Genomic DNA, 23261 nt, shown 5'->3' with positions numbered 1-23261 from the left:
GCAGGAATGATGTTTCCAGGGCATTGGAGGGCCTTATCTAAAATTCCATGCCCTTCTAAGGATATGGGGCAATAGTTCATCCAGCAAAAGCTGATATTCATGATTTACTGTATTCCAGAGGATTCATGGAAATGAGAATATAAACCTCTTTTTTTTGCTGGAAGTAACAGTCTCTGGGTGCCGAATTAGTACATGTAACATGACTATGCCCAGCAGTCTCTTCTGAATGGGATGTAGTAAAATCAATTTTGTAATGGCCAGAAGAAACTGCAGGTTTTTCCCCTATTTGTATTGCTGTAGGTACTAATTGAGTACCATCAAGGCTCTTAATTACCCATGCCTCCTAGTATTAAAAGCCTAGTGCTGCAGGTTTTCAAGGCAAAAAAAAAAGCCTCAAAGAATATGGAAGGTTGGACCTTTGCAACCAATGAATGCATGGCTTTACCCTCTTTCTTTCCTAGAAACAGAAAACATGTTTTAGTTTAAGATGCAGAACAAACAGTTTTCTGGCTTTCTAAATAGCTAAGATATTAATTGTAAATTGTAGTCATCCGAGTTCCTTTCTCGAGGACTGTAATATATAATTTCCAATGATAATAATTTCCTTTAATCTGTATGGTTTACATTAAAAACCCAACACAGAAGAATTTTCCCAAACAGTCCAGATTTCCTACAAATTAACTTGCCAATCATTCTTCTGAGATATTTTTCCCAGTTGTTTTGAGGCTTATAACTTGACCAGTTCATGCAGACCATTACAAACTAAATCCTCCTGTTTAGTTGCTCTGGCCTTTTTTTGGGGGGGGGGTGTTCTACTGTCCGTTTAAGCTCAGATGATTTGAAAATATGATGCAATATGGAATATAACTAAATCATTTTTCCTCATCACTTTTTTTGGCCAAGTGCTCCGTTAAAATATTTAGCAAGCAACTGGCTCTGCTTTGCTCAAACAATTAACTGTATTCGTAAAGGAATTTTACAAAGTACTAAATATAGGAATAAACACATTTTAGTATGTGAATACCCAATGTACTTAATAAAAGTTTGTTAATAATGTAAATATTAGGGATTTTAAAAAAATTCATCCTCATCATAGCAGCCACCCTAGTAATTCTAGAACAGTGTTGCTGATTGCAGTGTCATGAAATAAAACACCCACAAATTGCAAAATAATAAATATAGAGAATGTTGTTACACCTTCCCATTGGTATCTTTTTCAGTATTTCCTCCTTTCCCCTTTCTACATTATAAAACCAGAGGGTATGGTTGCCAGGTTTACTTACCTGGCCAGTGGTGGTATCCTGACATCCTTCCAGGAGACCAGAAGTGAAGTTGGGCATTTTCAGGTCTACTTCCAGTTTTGGGCCTACTTCTGGTTGGGGGTGACACTCTAGATTTTAGGCAAAACTCTGGTAAATTCAGCTTCAAACCATAGAGTTTTGCCCCGAAACCAGAGCATCAATCCCAACCAGAAGTAGGCCTGAAAAGGTCAGTTGGGGTGGGATTTTCCCCCACCAGCCAGCTAGCCAGTGGTGGGCAAAAACCTGTGAAAGTGGAGTTTCCCCCACTCCCACCAGGGGGGCTGGCAGCCCTACTGGAGGCTCTTTTCCTTCAGAAGTCACAACTAAATTTTCTAGTTTGTGCTTATAGACAGTGATGCCAGTGTTGGTGCACAAATTCTTTACACTCTCCTTACTGTACAATTTAATAATAGCAAATGTTTTAATATCTAATTCAGAAACGTATTAATATATAGCTATGTTGTGGCTAGTGCTATACCAATATATCTAAAAACTTGATATTGAATGAGTAACCTTATTGTTGAATGCGTGATGGTGGTATAACAAGTGTGATGTAGTTACTCATATTTACAATATGAGTGGTGCCGGGGGGGGGGAGTTCAGGTACCACTAAATGTTACTGCACACTTTTCCTTTTTTTATTCTGTTTAGTTTTATAGTTGTAGAGTGCTTTCTGTATTCTTTTTAATCATCATGTCATGGCTGGTATATCATTGATTTAGCATCATGATACTCTTCCTTTGGGGTACTTGTAAATCAGTAGCAGATTATTATATATTTCTCATAGTTTTCTTTAGGAGTAATTTGTTGGTGAGGCCTGGTTAAAAACTAAATTAACTTTTCCCTTGCAAAATTAGTTTTCTGCCTCAACTCTTTTTTATGCGGAATTAATTTGATTTAAAGGTCTCCATCCCCTCCCTGGCAGCCCTGCATGGTCCAGTACTGTAGGGTTCATGGCAGGCCAGGCTGTTGCCACCCTGCATTTCTGACAACCAGATTGGGTTTTTTTTTCCTCTTCCCTTTCTTTCCCGTACTACTTCTGTCTGTGAGCCATGTCTGCTGTGGAGAACTGCTCCTGGATTTGATTTTAAGGCTTAAGCTACTTTAAAAAATAGTCTGAGGACCTGTACCTGTAATGTTTTAAGGTTCATTAGGTATTGCCCTTACTGATGCTTTTGCAGGCAGCTGGGATCATAAATGTCAATTTGTCAGGCTGTGATAGGTTCTTAAAGAAATCCTCACAGAGTGCCACAAATTCCGTTGTCATGTTGGGGATTAAACAGGCTAGTCTCTTCCTGGAGCAAAAGTAGAGGGGGAGTAGTTTTCTTTCACCATGGTACTTCCTTTTCTTTCGTCTTTCCCTCCATTTACAAATTCCCTTCTGTATCTTCCGAGTACTTATTTCTGTCAAGGGAAACAATTCTTTGAAACATCAGGGAAGGCTCCTCTGTGGTTGTTAGTGTAGCCGTGTATGTGCAGGCTGCAAACTGCTGTGGCAGGAGATTGAGAGATTGAAATTCAGCTCTGGCAGTCCTAACACAATTTATTTGGAAATTTGAGGAGGCGGGGGATGTAGAGTAATGAAGACAAGAACAGTGACAGTATTACATACAGCTGGGGACAAACCCATTTTTAAGAACATTGTTCTGTTTGTTTCTGTTCAAGATTGTGATTTACAATACTGCTATGTTGAACTAGCCAGCTCTGTTTTCCAGTCCAGCAGAGTAATTAGAAGAACCTGCATTCAAAGAGCTATAGATCATTAAAGAAGCCCTTATTTCTTGCCCCTGTACTGAGTTCACACTTACGTTGTGGCAAGCTACAAGTAGTGTGTTATGTAGAGATATTTATTCTTCCCCTGTGCCCTTCCCTCAATACCTCCTGAGGTGGTTCGCAGATAACTCTCATTTAATTATTCATTCCATTACCTGGAAGGGGGTATCTGTTCTTGATAGCTAGATTATGCAAGTTCTATTATAACTTACTTGGGCTGTGTAGTGTTGGTGTGCAAAGTTTATTTTTAACAGTTGGGAATACCATCTTTGTGTTAGCACCTGAAGTGTATGTTTTTTTTAGCTCTTGAGTTGTGTCCTGTAATTATCCACTGTTTTGTTGTTTTGGTGCAGAGAGCACATCTTTCCGTTGTTCTGTTTGAACGAAAGAACAATGCAACTAATTTCATGTGTCCAAGGGAGCTTGTTTCAAATAGCAGACCTCCCATATTTGAGGGAAACTTTGAAAAATATCTTGAGATATGGCATGGAGGGAGGGTCTTCTGTTAAGCAACAACAAAAAGCTTTGTGCCGCAAATCCCACTGGATATGCAAGCCTGGTGAGTCACGTAAAGCAGCCCATGGTTCCTGGCATCCGTCCTCTAGTCCTGTGTATGTATTTTATTTGCTCAAAATTAAGACCCTCTTCCCACTTTATATTTTGTGTAATAAGTATGTGGACTGTTTGGCATCTAGCATTATTAGGTCTGATGGAAGGTGTCACAGGAGCTCGACAACGACCCTTCGCTGTCTTCGTCGCTCGAGCTCCCCGCCCTGCCGAGCTCAGCCACCTTGTCACGCCCCCCCTTCTTTGCCCAGGAGCATAGGCCTCAGATACCTGGACGGGGGAGGGAGGTTACTCCACCGTCCCCACCGACCCGTCCCTGCTGGTTGGAGCTTCGTCTCTCTCGTCTTCTGCTCGTAACCAGGAGTCATCCCTGGCTGTCTCCTTTCCCTCCCTTATAGCCTTCCCTCCTGGTTCCCAGTGTTCCCCGCTCCCCCCGGTGCCGACCGCCCCCTTTGGCCTTGCCCACATACAAAGCCGACCACGCTGCTCCTGGGGTGCGGCTCCTTCTCCTCCCCTCACATCCGCTCCCGGTCACCGCTCGCAGCAGCGTGGGCGTGCTCTCTTCCTTCCCTGTTGGCTGGCTCCTTCCTTCCCTGTTGTGGCCTCCCTCCTGCCTGCCTGTGCGCCCGTCGAAAGCCGGGGACTGGAGGGCCATCCCCCTGCCCGCGTCTGCTGTCCCTCTCCCTGCTCCTGCCTTCTGCGGCGGCGTCTTTCCCGGCCTCATTGATCCGGGGGGCCCCCTGTGGGGGGCGGGGAGTGCGGCGTCTCGTCTCACCCCGCAACCCCCCATGGGCCCCGCTGCTCCTTCCGTCGCCCGGGTGAGTGTGTGGAGGACCGCGTTCTGTTGCTCCGGCTCTGTAGGGCCCGGGGCTTCACCTGCCGGGGGGGCTAGGAGTCCCGTCCTCGGGACAGAAGGAAACCTGTAATGGCCCCTTCATTGATTTAAGCAGATCACTCAGGTTGAGAATCTGTTATATGCATTTATCAACCATGATGGCACTTCTGTATTCTTCATGACCTTCTCTTTGGTAAATATCCTCTTACCTTGCATGGAAAGTACACAGATAATCTGAATATAATTTATAATATTACAGCTCTCCATTAAAAACAAGCATTCATTCAAAACACTATGGTGCCAAACTATAGAAGGCTTTAAAAGACAAAATAGCATTTTGAATTGTGCCCAGAAACAAATTGGTAGAAATGTATTTCCAGACTGGCAAAATATAACCAGCATTAGTCAGGTATTTCTCATGCAGTGTGGGAGATACTTCTGTAGAGGGTAGTATGTCCACCCCCTGCTGTACTTTGCCAATCTTGCTTTTTTCAGGGAGAAAAAAAGTTATTTCATATCCTTCACATGTCGCTGCTTTGCTTGCTTGCTTGCTTGCTTGTTTGTTTTTAACCTAGAAGAGTCACTGTGTGTTGGGAGCACCTTTCTAGTTGTCTTGAAGGTATTTTTACTTACATGATCACAGAAGGGTGGCTAACTGCAACCCTGTTTGTGTGGAAGTGCTCTTGGTATAGTTGGCAACATTTTATGTACCCAGTGCCCTGAGAAGGAAAGAGGTGCTAATTTTGTCTTGAAACCGTTATGTTCTTTGATGGTGTCATGCATGTTTTTGTTTACTCTCTCTCTTCTCATGAACAAAACAGAATGAGAGTGTGCCAGTAAAATGATACTAGGTGTTGTATGTAGAATAAATCCAGAATATCTTAATCCTGATCTAAATCCTTGCTGGGCTGTGCTCAAATACAAACAGAGCGAAGCTCCTCCAGCCCTATGAAGTTATTTGAGTTGCTGATGTGCCTCAGTAATGGCAGAAGCAAGATGCCATCTTCTTGTTTGTTGTTTGCTTTTCCCCCACCGTGTTTCCAAGTAAGACTTGTAACCACTTGTCCTCTGCTGGGAGAATATGCTTATGTAATCTGTTGAAATTGATAATAGGTTTGAGAGTACTTATACTCACTAGTATTCTGTACAAACATAATACATGGGGGGGAATCCCTTTCTTATAGGTGGCTTGCCAGAAGCACCTTTCATTTCACAGCTTCATAAAGAAACCTCTTCCTGTCTCTGCTCTCCTGAACAATAACACTTTCCTTTGAGAAGGAAAAAGTACAAATAAGGTTATTAAGATACAAAGTGCCATGACTAGTTTTAAAGAGATCCTTGGAGCATTCTGAATCTGCAGCAAGTATATACATGTTGCAGTTTAGTTTATCATGCCTGTATATAATAATTTACATTTAGATTGTTATCCTTGAAGAGAGAGAGGGACACAGTATGGTGCTTTCATGTACTGCTTTTGGTTCTTGGAGGTACAGCTAGCACACTGTGCCCTAAAAATCCCTCCCCTGCTTAGTCAGGAAATAGGCCAGTTTTATGTTTGTTTTTGTAAAAGCAACTTCATTGGGGTGGGGGGGGTGTTTGTTTGCATGGAGGGAAGGGGGGTGAAGATGGATGGGAGAAAGTAAATGAGATGGAAACCAAAGTTTGTAGCTGCTGAGACTAGTGTTCTCTCCATTTATCATTGCAAAGTCAGAGCCATAACCTGGAGGAGTTACCTAATTTATTTTGTGAACAAGAAAGGAATCTGATAGCTAATGGATCCCTTACCTGACTCCTGTTTTAGTTATTGAAGGATGTAGATGTGTACAGGGGAGTAGAAGCAACTTGCGCTTTGCAAGTGAGTGCACACAAGTTGCACACCATTAACTCAGTGACTGGGATTACAGGGATTTACAGGCCTCAGTGAAGAAAAGCTAACATTATACTCCAAATATTTTTCCCAATACAACAGATTCACAGTCGGAGAGTGAGGCTTCACCTGAGAAGCGGCCACGGTTACTGAAGGACAGTCATGATAGGCCTGAAGAAATCAGCCGTTCCAAACAGAAGAGCAGACGCAGGTGTTTCCAGTGCCAAACAAAACTGGAGCTGGTACAGCAGGAACTGGGATCATGCCGCTGTGGTAAGGGTTGGCTGCCAGCATTAAAATGATTCTTTCCTGTCTAGTCATGTGAAAACCCCTTTCACATCTGAGTCAAATCTGGATTGCTTTGTCATGCAGCTTTTGCTGGTATAGCAGCAATATACTTTGTAAAATACTTTAAAAGTGGTTCCCACATGATAAAAAGCTCAAATTTTTCAATCCATGTTTGAAGTTAGGTTATAAAGGTGCATTATGCATCCAGGTAAATATAATCAGTCTGTCAAAATGCCCTTACTGACAAGTGGCTCTGTATCTCCATATGTTCAATCCAAAGGCTCCTCACATGTGTGAGAATCCTGGTGTTTATATAAGGTCCAAGTATGCCAGGATCTACTTCACTGGGGAGAACAGCATTGTATGAATTAACATAAGAACATAAGAAAAGCCAATGTTGGCTCAGGCCAATGGCTCATCTAGTCCAACACTCTGTCACACAGTGGCCAAAAATACCAGGTGCCATCAGGAGGTCCATCAGTGGGGCCAGGACAGTAGAAGCCCTCCCACTGTTGCCCCCCCCCCAAGCACCAAGAAGACAGTGCATCACCTGCCCCAGCCTGTGAGTTCCTATCTATACTTTGTGGCTAATAGCCACTGGTGGACCTCTGCTCCATATGTTTATCTAGTTCCCTCTTGAAGCTGTCCATGCTTGTAGCCGCCACCACCTCCTGTGGCAGTAAATTCCATGTGTTAATCACTCTTTGGGTGAAGAAGTACTTCCTTTTATCTGTTCTAACCCGACCACTCAGCAATTTCATGGAGTTTCTAGAATGGCGAAGTCTCTAGAAATCTAGAAACCTTAGGTGAATACCGGTTCTTTATTGTAGTGGAGAGGATTAAGCATGGTGAGCAAGTTGAAAAGAAACCCAGGGATGTTTCCCAACTTGGTGTCATTTGTGCTGGAGAAAACATATGGGTACCTGCCCCCCCCCCCGGCAAGGTAAAAGCTACTGCAGGGGGGGAGGTTTTTCCAGTGAGAAAAAAGTAGGTAGGAAAACGTCAAAGTCCCCTGTGATGCTCTGCTCCTTGATCATACAATCCCAGGGGGCTTTGTTTTTAAAAAACCATTTAAAATTAAACCCAGACGGGGAAGTGGTGGTAATTGAGTCTTCAATATACTACGAGTTAAAGGACTGAAACTTGCCTCCTTTTACATGTGCATTTCTGCTGGGCATGGTTGCTCAAATATTTGCCATTCTGTGGTTGCTTCTGTCACCGTTTGAAGGAAGGAGGTTGTTTTAATAGCTTTCTTAAATGTATACCTGCCAACACAAATTTTAAAGTACTATATAAGGTAAAGGCATATATAGAAAGCAGGGCATTGCCAGCATCTAGCCATTTCCCCTCAAACTCTAAATTTTAATTAAAACTATGTTTATTGGTTTTAAAGAAAACCCAACACAATGAACACAGACACCATGTGGTGACCTTTTAGCAGTTCTTGTTTCTTGCCTAAATAGTAACTTCAAATACAGAGTGTTTGCATTTTTCTTGCTTTCAGATAAAACCATTAGGTGGTAAATAAATTGTACCATAAATGATTGAAAAATCTTTGAAAACATATAGGTTTTGCTCCTGCTCTGTTAAGAATATATTAACCCAGTATTTATGAGAGTCCATGTAAAATCTAGTGTGTTGAATGCAGTGGTTTTCTAGTGTGTTTCTAGCTTGGCAGAGTTGCCCTTTGAGCTGTTAATGTATGAGTCTAATATCCTGCTTGAATGTATTCCCATTGAATGGAATGGTCATAGAAACCTGATTTTTTTTTTAATTTGTTGCATTTATATCCCACCCATCCCTCAAATGGACTCAGGGCGGGTTACAACAGATAAATACAATAAAATTTAAAACACGTTAAAAAATATAAAATCAATAATCATGCTTGCTATAGGGAGAATCCAGCCCATTGATGTAGCTAGGTGTGGCCAGTTATCCGTGTGTGGGAGACCGCAGCCTCATGGGGGCCATATGTGGATGCCCACTGCCTCAGCCAAAGACCTGGCAGAACAGCTCAATTTTGCAGGCCCTGCAGAATTGAATAAGATCCCACAGGGCCCTGATCTCAGTTGGGAGCATGTTCCACCAGGTACAGGACCTCCATCTTCAATGGTTTTAACTTCATTCGACTCTGCCACAACCATCCAGCCACAGCGTCCAAAGTCTTAGCCAGATTTCTAGGAATGGAGGATGGATGAGCGTCCATTAACAGATAAAGCTGAGCGTCAGCAGCATACTGATGGCAACCCAGCCCATAACTCCGGACTAACTGGGCGAGGGGGTGCATATAGATGTTAAATAGCATTGGCAAGAGGATCGCCCCCTACAGCACTCCACATTCTAGCAGGTGCCGCGGGGAGACCATATTGCCCAGTGCCACCCTCTGTCCCCAACCATGGAGAAAGGAGGAAAACCATTTCAAGACAGTCCCCTGGACTCCTATGTCAGTGAGGTGGTGGGTCATAAGATCATAATCGACCGTATCAAACGCTGCCGTTAAATCTAATAGCAACAGCAGCGCTGACCTGCCTCAATACAGATGTCTATGGAGGTCATTTGTAAGGGCAACCAGAGCCGTCTCCGTCCCATGGCCAGGGCAAAAGCCAGACTGGAAATGGTCAATATTGGTACAGACACACACACACACCCCTGTGAAACTATGCATGAAAATGAGTATTTCCAACTACTATGTTACATTTATACAGCATAGAAAGAACAAAGCCAAGGAAACATTCTATTCAAATGTACAGTTGTTTGGAACTGGAGCCTTTAAAAGTTGGTGCATTTACATATGAGCATAAAAGATGGTAATGTAGCTCGGTCTGCATGTTAACCACAGGATGATCAGCTGACCCCATTTCCTAGCCTATTACCAGCACTACCATTATGTTTTAATAACACAGCGGTTTGTCAAATATCTACTTTAGAAAATGCACAGTAAATTTAGGCCTTGGAAGACTACACAAGCAATGGAGAACTACATAGATTAGCCACTGTCTGATGTTTCCAGGGCCAGTACTATAGGCCTGACTAGTGTTGGAGACTTCCTTATGCAGTTTGGAACTTGAATATATTTTAAGTTCTGGAGCAGAGATGGGCAACACATGAAATTTGATATACCTCCTACTTGTGCAGATAAAAGATGCTGATTAGTAAATGTGCTTATTTTCTAGCTCCCTTTTAGATCATAGATTTTCCCAAGTGATCTTCAATGTTGTACATACTTGGTGGTAGAAGGTGCTGTCAAGTCATGGCCATCTTATGGTGACTTTATAGGGTTTTCAAGGCAAGACTTCTTTGGTGCTATTCTGTCCAAATAGTAATTAGGTTTGACCCTACTTAGCTTCTGAGATCTGATGAGATTGGTTAGCCTGGGTTAACCTGGGCCATTCAGGTCAGGGAGGCACATACTTCACTATAGTTAATTAATATATTTTTCCTAGTCTCTCAAATGTTTGAAATCTATTTTTAGTCATATGTTATTGTTTAAGGGTTTTTAATACTTCATGAAACATATATACATAAATTCACTTAGAAACTGAAATTGTCAGGAATGTTTCTTTAAGACAGGCAGTACACCACCGCTTCATGAAATTATTCAGCTATTTTAATCATGCAATGATAATTCCTTTTCAAAGATCTTTGACCAAAACTAGTGTTGCTAACTCTGGCAATAGTGGATTGGAATATTCCTGGATATATGGGGGAGGTACCTGATGAGGATGGAGTTTGGGGGGAAGCTCAGCCCCCCAGTATGTGATCCCATAGAGTCCACCCTCTACAGCTGCCATTTCCTTCAAGAAAACTGATCTCTACAATCTGGAGATCAGTTGTAATTCCAGGAGAATTCCAGGGCCCACCTTGAGGATGGTAACCCAAACGAAACAATATTCCTGAAAAAATCTTTTACCAGTATGTGACCATAATGATTTGGGTTATCTCCCATGTCGTATACAGACATCCATTTCATCATAAAATTGTATCATGTGAAAACTACACATATTCACACTGTCCAGAAGAGGAACATCACTCCCTCTCTCCAAAAAAGCACTGCAGTCTAGATATACAGGCCACAAATGCCTTAGGACAAAGGTTCAGATCCTTTCTTAAGACCAAGAATTCCACGCCCACTTCCTAGATCATGGTCCTAGTGTCTGTAGTTCAGTGTGAGGTAACCTTGTGTCATAGGGGAAAAATGCTTCCCCCCTCCAATACTATATTTATTCACTTGCACATTGTGATTTTATTAATAGCACTTTACCTTTGAGGAAGTTATATATGGGGGTTATAAATATCTGCAGATGTTAAAAGCAGGGCTCATACTGCCATACTCAGTGGGAGTGGCTTTATTGTTGCTTAAATTTTATGTGCTGCCTTGTCCATTACAAATAAAACCCAGGAAATAAACTAAAGTAGATTACTGAACCAAATGACTACAGTTTGTTGGATATTTGGTCATCTATTCTTATTTTTCCTATTAATATTATGCAGCTTTGTCTGCTTGGGGAAACAAAATTATCTGCATAGTCAAATTGAATGAAGAATAAGAGGGCTGGCTTTAGAGATGGCTAGAATGAGCATCATTTTGACCTTATTGTTCCTCAATTTAAAAAGCAGCACAGAAGTGTCTCATGTCAGGTTTGCTGAGAAATTGCTAATTTTGATATTGCAAATGTTTCAAAACATGGCTGTCTATATTGCAGCTTAAGAATTTTGAAGGACAAATCCAAGTGTGGACTCATCATTTGGGGTTAATAAAATATGTGACTTACCCAATTCACTGGAGAGTTAGTGCCAGACAGAATATTATTTTGTTTTCTTTACAATACTCTTCAGTTTCTGGAGAATATGTTTTCTTTATCTTCTGTAGATTCTAAGAAATGGGAAAGGAATGTACCCATATGAATACCAATTTGTTCAACATTCATGGAGAATTGACCTGGATAATTTCAGCATAATTCTGAACAAGCCTGTCAAATGACCCTAAATGCAGTATTGTCATTATAATGCCAAACACATGAACGCTCAAAACCTATTTCATTCCCTAGAGGTAGAAACGGTACTTCATGATCTTTTGCCATTTTGTAGAAACACACAGTAAGTGTTGGCAACTGGTTTCCCACCCCCTCCACTGCACACATTGGCCAACATTCTTATTGAAAATTTATCCAAAAATATATAAAGGTTCTGTCAGGTTAGGTTACCACCCTTACAGTTGTGCAGTTAGGTAATTTTAGACTTACACAAATGGAGTAATATCATATTGGAAGGGGTTGGAAAGGGACTGGAGGAACTTTGGTTGAAATCCCCTCTGACTTGTAGAAATTGTCTAACTTTGAGGACTGTAGTGGGAATAAAACAGAGGGGAACCTCTGTGAGTTCCTTTGGAGAAAGGCAGAATGAACTGAAATAAATAAATAAGATAAACTAAAGATCCCTTCAAGCTTAATGGGATAAGAAAAGAGGGATATACCATTGTTTCTTCACGTGGGAGCAGGAGGAAAGAATGCTTAGGCCCCTTCACTTAGTTGGTGATGGGGGGCAAATAGTGATGAAGAATCTTGCTCAAAAATTATCTTTAAGGATTCCTGAGAGAGCATGTGAATGCTTTCATGTTTTATGTAATGCATTTTTGATGACATATACAATTGTAAACCGTCTGTCTAAGGGGTAGTGCCATGGCACAGTAGTAAAACATTAACATTGCATGGAGAAGGCCCCTGCGGTAAAATATTGTTACCTTCAGTGAAAAAGGGTCAGGTAGAAGCTACTGTGAAAGACCTTTACCTGAGATCCTTGGAGAGCTGCTGCCAGTCAGAATTGATGGTGCTGATCTTGATAGACCAGTGATCTGACTGAGTGTAAGGCAGCTTCATGTATTCAGCTGTTTGGGTGTGGAGGCTGAATACTCTGAGCTGCAATCTATACTTCAGTTGGTGTGCTAGGCAGGACTTTTAAAGCAGTAAACAGAAGTATTCTTTCCACATGGTCAAAGGTGCCCTCAATAATCATAGGTTTCAACATATTAGCCATTATAGCCTCCTTGTTCGAAGGCAATGTATGTCTGTGAGGAGTAACGCACAAGACAAAGGAAAGCAGACTGAAACATGCCCAGGATTGTCCCTCCTTGCCATCTGTATGGAGGATGCAGGAAATAATTGGCCATTTTAAATGGTCAGCATAGAGTTTGGGAAAAGACCAAAGCAAAATATGCAAGCCTTTCTTCTAGTTTTTCCTGTACCATCTGTAGTGCAGCAAACTGCAGAATGGGGGCATAACAGTAAAAGACTAGAGTCAATTTAGCCTTGAGCATCCTGTTTTCTGTTGGAATGCAGAGGTGTCACTTTGTTTCTCTGTAGTCTTGGGCCATCTCTATTCCTTTTGCCACCTTAAGCAGTGAGATGACTTCCTTTCAGCTCTGCATGGCAGCAGCAAGAGGCGAGAGGGAACACCCGTTCAAGTCAGGTAGCCTGGGATGCAAGAACAGGTGCAAGCCACACCTGTTGCCTCCTCCCCTGTGGCATCCCAAACAGTTGTGGTGGGGGAGAGAAAACTGTTCACTGTGCCTTGCAAGGAAAAGTTTGAGGTAAATCTGGAAGTGCTGGTAAGAACTACAATGACACTGACCTTCTTTGGAATTGGGAGAGAAATGCTAGGCAGTTGATGCTTCTGTATCACTAACTAAGCCTGTTTTTAAGTTCCCCTTGCCAAGTCAGGACTTGTTCTTGACAGTCTGGCCATAATAATACCCAGGGCTTTTTTTGTAGAAAAAGTCCAGCAGGAACTCATTAGCATAATAGGCCACACCCAGCAGCAGGAACTCATTAGCATATTAGGCCACACCCCTGACTGCACCACTCATTAGCATATTAGGCCGCATTCCCATGTTACCAGAAGTGTGGTAATCCAGCCACACCCACCTTTTGCTTCTTATTCTGTTTACCTTGTTTGTTGTCAAAACCCAGGGCTTTTTTTGTTGCAGGAACTCCTTTGCATGTTAGGCCACACACCCCTAATGTAGCCAATTCTAATGGGTTCCTGCTGTTGGGTGTGGCCTATTATGCTAATGAGTTCCTGCTGGGCGTGGCCAACTTGGGAGCCAGCCGGAACTCCATTCCTGTGCGTTCCTGCCCAAAAATAGCCCTGATAATACCCATGTTCCCTTAGATAAGTCAAAACCTATGCACATTGTTTTAAATTATAGTTTCAAAATTTGTATTACCAGTTTTAATTAGTAAGGTTACTTAGTATAGCTACTACTTCTGACAGCAGCAATCCCTTAACAACTGGCTACTTCAAAGGAAATGACTTTGCCTTCCATTATTTTACATTTTGGGTTTTAAATTGGCAATGTCTGGTTATTTATTTATTTATTTATTTATTTAGGCATTTTTACCCCGCGCTCCCTGCAAATGGCCTCAGGGTGGCTTACAAGGGGCGAAAGCCCATGCATAAAATTCAATAAAACAGTAAAATCATAATAGTAACAATAATAACATAATGACAGTAATAAAGTGCTTTCAATAAACAAGATGGTCCTGAGTGGTTATTATGGCATCTTCAAGTCAGCCCCGTTGGGGTATCACTGTCCAGTAGATCGTTCATGCCGATCCCATGGTGTTAATACCACACAATATATGGTTGAGCTTCCCAGGGCGATCCCAAATACTGCTGGCATTGCCACCGTTGGTGGTGGTGGCCGCGGCGGCCCCTATGTGAAAGCCTGGTGGAAGAGCTCCGTCTTGCAGGCCCTGCGGAACTGCATAAGGTCCCGCAGGGCCCTGATCTCCTCCGGGAGCTCATTCCACCAGGTAGGGGCCGCCACTGAGAAGGATCTAGCCCTGGTCGCAGCAAGTTTTACCTCCCGGGGACCTGGAACCACCAGATGGTTTTGGGTCCCCGACCGAAGTTCTCTTGGGGCTATATGCGGGGAAAGGCAGTTCGGACCCTGGCCATATAGGGCTTTAAAGGTGAGTACCAGCACTTTGAAGCGGATTCGGTATGCTATTGGTAGCCAGTGTAGCGCCTTCAGCTCCCACTTGGGGAGACCCATCAGCAACCTGGCCGCCGCATTCTGCACTAGCTGCAGCTTCCGGATCTGCGACAAAGGCAGCCCCATGTAGAGAGCATTACAGTAGTTTAGTTTACTGTACTGAATATCCGGCCTCCAGCAGATTTCAGTGCTGGATGCTATTTCAAAATTCTCTTTTGCTATTATCTAGCATGCCTCAATCCCCCCCCCCAGGTAATGGGGTGGGTATATTCATGCCTCTTGCTGGAGTGAATGTTTCCTATATACTATGCTTGAGGGGGGCATTGTGTCTTTGGAACATGACAGACAGCAAATTAAATGGTCTGTAGCCACATTACATGACACTGGTCTGCAAGCATCTCTCCTACAAAAAGCAGATTTCTCAAATGGCTGCCCTTTATCTTATCTGTAGTGCTGGTAATGTGAACTCTCAGAATATTACCTTTGAGGCATTTGCATTTAAAATTTGGCAGGGGGTTGTGAGTGTTTTTATGATACTGAATTGCTTTTTACAAGACCAAACTGTTAAAATGTCTTTCCCTGTATGAAGAAAGTATTCATGGTAGTGAATGAAGTAGAAATGTATATACATTTATTGATGGCGAGTGAAATGTTACCGAAAATTCGTGGTCTGGGAAATGTGAATTGAAATAACTGTGAGCTGCTTTGTTTTAATTTGGGGCATTATGAGCTGCGTTTTGTTCACATTGTGTAGAGAAATTCTGTAAATGAATAAATCCACTGTGAAGTGTTGACCAACCTGCTGCCTGAACGCAAGGGGCACAGGCTGAAGAAATTTGTGGCACTCCTAGACGGTAGCGGAAAATAGATGCCAGTCTCTAAAATAGTCTCCCATGCTGCATACCTGCCGGCTCTGTAAGTTAAAGGCAACATCCATTTACATGGATGTATTAACATATGTATTTCCCATCTTTTTTCCTGCAAAGGAACACAAGGCATCAAATCTGGGCACAGCCCATCAACAACAGTTAAAACCATATTGAATAAAAATATACTGTTTCTATAAGATAGAGCCCAAACCTCCATCAAATGCCTTCCTGAATAATGCTGTTTTAAGTTTCCTGGATAATTCCAAGGCCTGTAACCTCCTCACGTCTTCAAGAAGGCCATTCCACAGGTGCATAGCCCCTGCTAAGAAGGCCCATGATCTATCTGGGGCAGGTCTCCAATCAGGGTGGCCATTATGATACACAGTACTAGTGGTCCACGATCTGCATCAATTGCCTTATAACCTTCAAAGCCTAAAATTGAGGGAACCGTCTTTGACCTCTAAAATGACAATAGACTTGGTTTGCATAATTTGTAAAACGTCGTCTTCCTTTGGTCTACTGCATATGCCTAGTTGCCTTTTGGCACGAATACTTTTGGAGTTTGCTTTTGGGTGACTTTTCATTGAAAGTTTAACAGTGATAGCAATAAGACCGTGTTCCCTCCCTCCTTCATTAGGAAGTATTTCAGGATGTCCTAGAGCCACCCTCATTCTGGGGTTTAAGATGCCTTTAAGAGGACAGTAGGACTTCATAAAAGGATGAGAGACCTTGGAGAGCCAAACAAGGGTGCTTTGAACACAATGTAGCTTTGCTATGCTGTTGAAAGATTTTTGTGTGTGTGTCTATGTACGTTCAGTCTCCTTTCCTTTCTCTTCTATTAACTGCTGACAAGAAATTCACATCTCATAAATAATGCTTAAGAACCATTGCTATATAAATTGAATGTGTTATGAATTGTGATGGGGGTTTCTGTAGAGTGCTGTGCCTAGAGCAGGAAGAACAGAGGATGTCATTTTCATTAATTTCTAATGAGATGCCAATTAAAGGCAAGGAAGGGAAGAGTCATAGAGCTCTCCTGAATTCTCTATCCTGGGGCTTCATAGGAACAAGCCGCCAAGCCTTCCCTAAAAATTCCATTAAACTACAATCTCATCTAACGCACACACAGACAAATTCAGCTTCTCTTTGATCTTCAAAAGAGCAATTTGCAAGATGAGTTCTGAGCTTTCACTCATAGCAAGAGGTGAGGGGAACTGCTAATTGCCAATACACTTTACAGGCTGTAGTGAGGAATAGAAATTAAGATTCTTGGACTGTCCTCTCTGATTAGCTAATCTTTAAATCAACAACACTGGAGTAATGCTACTTTCCTTTAAGTCATTTCTAAACACGGGTTACACCAGCCACGTGTACAGACTGGGATAATCTCTAACATTAGACTCTTTGATAGCATAGCTTAGGGCTACCCTGTATGGTGCTTCTGGGTGTCATGGTGCATGCCAACACCTTTCTTGGCACTTACCTACCAAGTGTTTTTAGAAAGTGGAGGGGCCAAGTGAGGCACCTGGTTGGCTTCTGGTTGGTCACTGGAGATGTGATTGGCTCTGCAGATTAAAAAAACATTGCTTCAGGGCAGCTCCCACCAGAGTGTTGGTTTTACTCTCTCACTCTTTCTCAGTGGCTTCTTTAAATTACTCCTCTTGTCTCCTGTGGTGGCCACTGTGTCATTGCATCTACCACCCTGCATCAGAATTCCAAAGGTACACTCAGGCTCAAAAGGGTTGGGGATCTTGGCATAGCTTGTAAACCTATCCAACCACCACCGTTGTCTTCTGATGCCCTGTTTCATGTGCCTCTCCCTGCTTTCTAATATTAGGCAGGTAGCAACCCAATACAGGGGGTTCTCAGGCATGGCACCAGAAGTCTGGAACTGTCTCTCCAAGGAGACTCATCTTTCCCCTTTTGTTGCCACTGTCTGCCAGTGGTTTCATTTGACATTCCCTCAGTGATCCTTCCTTGCAGCCTAGGGCTTTAATTTTTTGTATGTATTTTGGCTTTCATTTTAATTGGTTTTATGATGTGTTTTTCATTGGCTTTAATGGTTTTTAAGATTTTTATTATATATTTAATTTAACTGCCAAGATCCATTTAATATAGAAAGCATAGCTGGTAGTAAAACTATTTCTGTCAGGTCCAAGTAGGTGCAGAACCTGCACAGTTTTGCCTTATTCTGAGTGATGCTAAACTTTAGATAAAACACATTTGCTATCCCACCTTAAACACAGATCTGAAGGTACATAAAGCACATTTAAATCCACCATTTCAGATGCCACAAGAATAATTTTTCAAAGACTGAAAGAAATTTTCAAGATTGCTGCTACTTTGAAAAACATAGCATGTATTTTGGGGAGATCGGATGCCAAAATTTTGAAATCTGGTTTCTTCTGAATTCCCCCTGCAAAAAAAAAGGCTGATGCCACTTTAAATCTTAAACTACTTCTTGATTCCAGATAATTAAAGAAGCAGTTGAATGCATGTGATCCTTTGTTCTAGCCCTGCAGAAAAGTAGCATACAGCCATCAGTAACTTGGATTAATTTTTCCCATGGGAGTGTTCTTTGTGTGAATGTTAAATTGTTGTTTCTTCTGTTATATGTATTATATTGTATTCTGTATATATTTTAGCTTGATTTTAATTGTTTCAATGATATGTTTTTGTTTGGTCTCAATGGTTTTAAGGTGGTCCTGAAGAGTGCAGAAAGTTAGGGTATAAACTTTGTAAATAAATAATATTAACTACACACATTTAGTTTAGACTTAATTAATTAGATTTTAAAAAATCGTGGGCATTACTGAAAGTTGTGTGTATCCAAATAATCAGAAAGCTAGAAATATTCTACTACTACTTGACACTTCAAAAATGTGAACTGTAAGTTGATGAACTCTTTTGTTAACAGTTAAAGTTATAGTGACCTCTTGGAATTGCATGAAATCACCAAAAACTCTTAAGCTGAGCTGTTTTGTGCAATGGTGAAGTCCTTATAATGCTTACAAGAGTGGCTTAGGGGACTGTTAGTAGGATGTGAAGTATTTCACCTCTGTCACCATTACAAATCCAGCCCTGGTCAGCAGTGACCCCCCCAAAAAAAAATGTCTGCTGGTGATTCAGTGATCCCTGTATGAAATGTGTTCTGCTTTCAGTTTATTTCAATGTTGATGCACATTTCTGAAGAATGACATTCCAGTTTGAGTTAATTGGCAGTCGCAGCATCCAGAAACCATATGGTCCATGGAAACTGAGCATTTTTCTGTAGCCTGAGTGTGCTTAAAACTTACATTAGCATTTCCTATGAAGTTATTTTCCTTGACTGTTAAGGAACAAAGCATATTAAAATACCAAAAACATCATTCATAATTGACAAATTAATATATAGGCATTGCCTAGCTATGAGTATACTTTATTAATTTCTAATCAGGATACAGTCCTGCTCCACTATTCAGAGTATTACTTTTGTAGCATAAATGGGAGTATTATGCTTTGATTACACTGAAGGTATACATACACAAAACATATATCCAAAGAAATTAGCGAAGAATAATTGTTGTATAGTGGAAATGAATATGATCCCCTGCCTCCATCAGTATTACAGAATACCTTATGATATTTGATGCTCAGGGCAATATTATTTCATGTTGATGGGCTGAGAAGTTGTTTATGTCAGAAAGGTGGCATATGTGGTCTAGGGGCACTCAGGCTGCTTAACTTAAAGCCACAGGAATCCTTCATTATGAAAGGTGGACAGGCAAGCATACTGACTGAAACATCAGATAATGCAAAGAAACTTGGTTAGTTAGTTGACTTAGGACTTTCTTTTGGCATATGAAGATAAATGAGTGGCAACCATTTCATAGACTTGCATGTCCTGTGACAGCATAAACTTACCTGTGACACTGAGAAACACATAAATCAGTTTTCAGAGTATGTATTAAAATTACATATGCTCAGAAACAAGTAATTCATGAATAAGCATGTTCTTGAGCAAGAATCCTAAGCAGTCCATCTTGCTAACCAGCATTTAATTTTTTTTTATTTTACAAAATTTATATCCTGCCTTTCTGCCATCATAAGGCCACCAAGGGAGCTAATCAACTAAAACATAGATAATAAAATTGCATTTTAAAACCATTAAAACCAACTCCCATTAAAACAAAACAGAGCTAAAACACATAAAAACAACAATTAAAACATTGTCCAGGAAGGAGAGATCATTGGGGGAGCACCAAATGAAACAAAAAAGTCTTCACCCACTGGCAGAAGATGGCAACAGAAGGGGATAGATGAATTTGCGTGAGGAGAGTGTTCCAGAGTTGTGTTTTTATGACCAGGAAGCCCCTCTCCCAGGTTGCCACCCACCTAATCTGAGAAGGTGGGAGCACTCAAAGCAGGGCGTCCGAAGATTGCTATAGGGGTTGAGCAGGTTCTTACAAACTTGAATGTTTACCAAAAGAGTGAACTGTTCACAGAAATACTTTTTTTTAAGGAAAGTGGCCTTGTTTCACACTGTCTTTTCACAAATAACCCTTTGATCAATGGATGATCTAAGAGAAGCTTTGATTTCCGTACAACAGTAATTTCTGCATGAGCAGCTAGAATAATCTCACTAGCAAGCAGTATCCCCAACTAAATTTAACATTGATTGTGCAGACAATAGGCCTTCTGTGCGAACTCCACCTTCAATATCCTGCAAGCCTTTTCGGTCCAACTAAGCTAGAAACTTCTGGTTTTTAAGCCAGATTCAGGACAGCCAATACAGGAGAGCACAGGCTTTAAAATCAATTATAATACAAGTTAGGAACTCCTAAGAAATTGCTTGGGTGGGGATGGTGGAAAATTCTCTGCATCGTATCCCTCTTCCTGTCCATGCTGTATGGGAAAGACTGTGGGTGGGAGAGAGTCAGAAATTGTCATACATCTGCAGACTCCAATTCTAACCCTCGAGGATACACAGACTTGTCAGAAGGTCGATTGGGCTAATCTGTTATCCTGTTTATCTTTAACTAGTACTCAAGTGCCCTTAACATTCCATGACACATGGAGCATGCTCAGTACTCATCAAGCTTATCAATTAAACTAATATTTAAACATACTTTGAATGCCTTCAGGTATGAAGAAACACCTCTTTTTTGTGGATGCCCTCCCACTCTTTTCCCCCTCACAACAACACTGTAAAATAGACTGTGAGAATGTGTCTGGCTTCAGAGCAGAGCCCAGGTCTCTCCAGCTGTAATTCAGTATTAACCACTACATAACACACACTCTCTTGGAGCTGCAGTGGCTCAAGTGGTTAAGACGCTGAACTGCAGGCTGTGGAAGGTCAGTAGTTCAGTAGTTCGAGACCCGAGTTGCCGCATGATGGAGTGAGCTCCCATCTCTAGTTCCAGCTCCTGCCAACCTAGCAGTTCGAAAGCAAGAAATTGCAAGTAGATAAATAGGTACCACTTTGGGTGGGAAGGTAACAGCGTTCCGTGCACCTTGGTGTTTAGTCATGCCGTCCACATGACCACGGAAACGTCTTCGGACAGCACTGGCTCTTCGGCTTTGAAACGGAGATGAGCACCGCAACCCTAGAGTCGGACACGACTGCCTTTCAAGCAAGGGAACCTAACACACACTGTCAGTATTGTCAGAGGAAAGTATCCTTTGCTAACCATGAAAACGTTAAATAGTGTGGAATTCCTGAGTGTAAGAAACACACCTGGATTTCCCTTTTTTTTTTTTCTTGTTTCCAGAATATAAACTCAGCCTGGATCCCAGACAAACCTCAATATCACTCCTTTCATATCTGCACAGTGGGCATTCTATATGGCACCATGCTGCCTTGACTTCTAGAGAGGTCCACCTTCCACTTGTACAGCTGTTGGAATTTTGATATTAGGTATCAGACTAACAGGAACCTGCAAGGACTTACAGGGGCATCTGATTTTTTTTATCCCTCACTATTTCTCCTTTCCTTTCCCTGAAATCCCCCATAGCCTTCCCCGTTTTCCTGCTTCTTGCCCTCTTTCTTTCATTCCAACCCAATAGCCAATGTAATTTTATCTGCCTTTCTGTCTTCAGCTCACACATGTCCCCAGCAGCCTCTAGCTGGGAAAACTCACCCAGTTTTGCAGTGCCAGGATAACTTGCATGGTAGGGAATCCTCAAGGTTTTCCTGCCTCATTATCTCCTTCTCTTGGTGCTGGGGGGGGGGGGGGCTTCTAGTTTCCTGGCCCCACTGCTGGACCTCCTGATGGCACCTGGTATTTTTGGCTGCTGTGTGACAGCGTGTTGGACTGGATGGGCCATTGGCCTGATCCAACATTGGCTTCTCTTATGTTCTCATGTTCTCAGCCATTCACCAGTGTACCCTTTATCTGCCTTTCGTCTTCAGCAATATTTTTTATTTGCCCCATTTATGTCTTGCCTTTCTCCTCATTGGGGACCAAAGCAGCTTACATGATTGTTCTCTCCTCCTTTTTTATCCTCACAGCAACTTTGTGGGGTAGGTTAGGATGAAAGTATGTGAGTCACACAACAACACCCAATGAGCTTCCATTGCAGACTGGTGGTTTGAACCTGCATCTCTCAGACTCTACTCTGAAGCCCTAACTGCTACACCATGCTGGCTAAAATAGGGTGGCTGCTGTTGAACAGTAGGAAGCAGCCAGGCATAGGTGAGTCATGCAGGTTGGGTGGTATCAAGTCACCCAGTGGTTGCTGGCAGGGTCTGGCCCTGATAAGTCTTCCTTCAAAGGCCACAACAGCCCTGGAAAGGGTCCTGCCTCCCCCCCCTGTCTTTTAATGTCAGAAATCAAGCCTAGAATGCTGTGGTTGCCTAGTAACAGCCATTGAGGGCTTCCATTTGTAACATCTACAGATATTCCTTTTATCATTTGGGGGGGGGGGTTAACCCATCAATTTTTTTTGTTAGGTTTCAGATTTTTGGAGGGTGTTTTTCAGGTTTTGGTGGCTCAAGTGGTTAAAACGCTGAACTGCAGGCTAGAAGGTCTGTAGTTCAGCAGTTCGAGACCTGAATGCCACATGATGGCGTGAGCTCCCATCTCTGGTTCCAGCTCCTTCCAAGCTAGCAGTTCGAAAGCAAGAAATTGCAAGTAGACAAATAGGTACTGCTTCGGTGGGAAGGTAACAGCGTTCCATGCACCTTGGCATTTAGTCATGCCAGCCACATGACCACGGAAACGTCTTCGGACACCACTGGTTTTTCAGCTTGACTGGCTTTCGAGCAAGGGAAACCTAGAAAGATCTGTCTTGTCCATTCACAGCTCTAGTTACTGGATTTAAGTAGCCTCAGATGTGGCTGATTTCGCTGTTAGAATACATGACATTGTTCCCTGTTTAAGACCATTCTCAACTCAACATCTGTCTTGCTCCTTTTTGGTTTTCTCCTTCAAGTGATAAATAGCTTTGAGAATCAGGCACAGGGCAAACCAGCTTGTTAGCATAAAAAACAGTAGGCTTCAAGCCCACCTGGACTGTTTATTATGTCAGCCTGGGCTAATCATTGTGTGAACCTCACTTTTCATCTGTCTAAATGTAAATAAAAAGTACAGGCTTTTGTGAAGACAGACACAATTAAGTTTGTAAAGAGCTTTCCCAATTAAAAAATTAGTAACTTTGTTAAAGTTTCAAAAATATTTCCTGCTTACACTAGCAGGAATCTCCGTATTGTTTGTTTGAAGGTCCTCTTTGTAGTGCTGAGTGTTATTCCCAGTCTTCACTGTTTGGCCAGTATATGTGCCATAGCTCA

At 42.0% G+C, this 23261-nt stretch overlaps 1 protein-coding gene across 2 annotated transcripts in view; it reads left to right on the top strand.

Annotated features, from left to right (window-relative positions):
• Window positions 1-23261, top strand: part of ZFAND3 (zinc finger, AN1-type domain 3) — a 222268-nt gene that overhangs the window by 182135 nt on the left and 16872 nt on the right. For both annotated transcript variants that reach the window (XM_015419808.1, XM_015419809.1), the window contains one exon: window positions 6446-6616. In XM_015419808.1, coding sequence (XP_015275294.1) covers window positions 6446-6616 — 171 coding nt within the window. The remainder of the gene's footprint in view (window positions 1-6445; window positions 6617-23261) is intronic.

This window comes from Gekko japonicus, unplaced genomic scaffold (genome assembly GCF_001447785.1).
Source record: "Gekko japonicus isolate JY-2015 unplaced genomic scaffold, Gekko_japonicus_V1.1 scaffold2451, whole genome shotgun sequence".
Classification (NCBI taxonomy): Eukaryota; Metazoa; Chordata; class Lepidosauria; order Squamata; family Gekkonidae; genus Gekko; species Gekko japonicus.
Note: the sequence above shows the minus strand (reverse complement) of the source record. Positions and strands in the feature narration are given on the sequence as shown.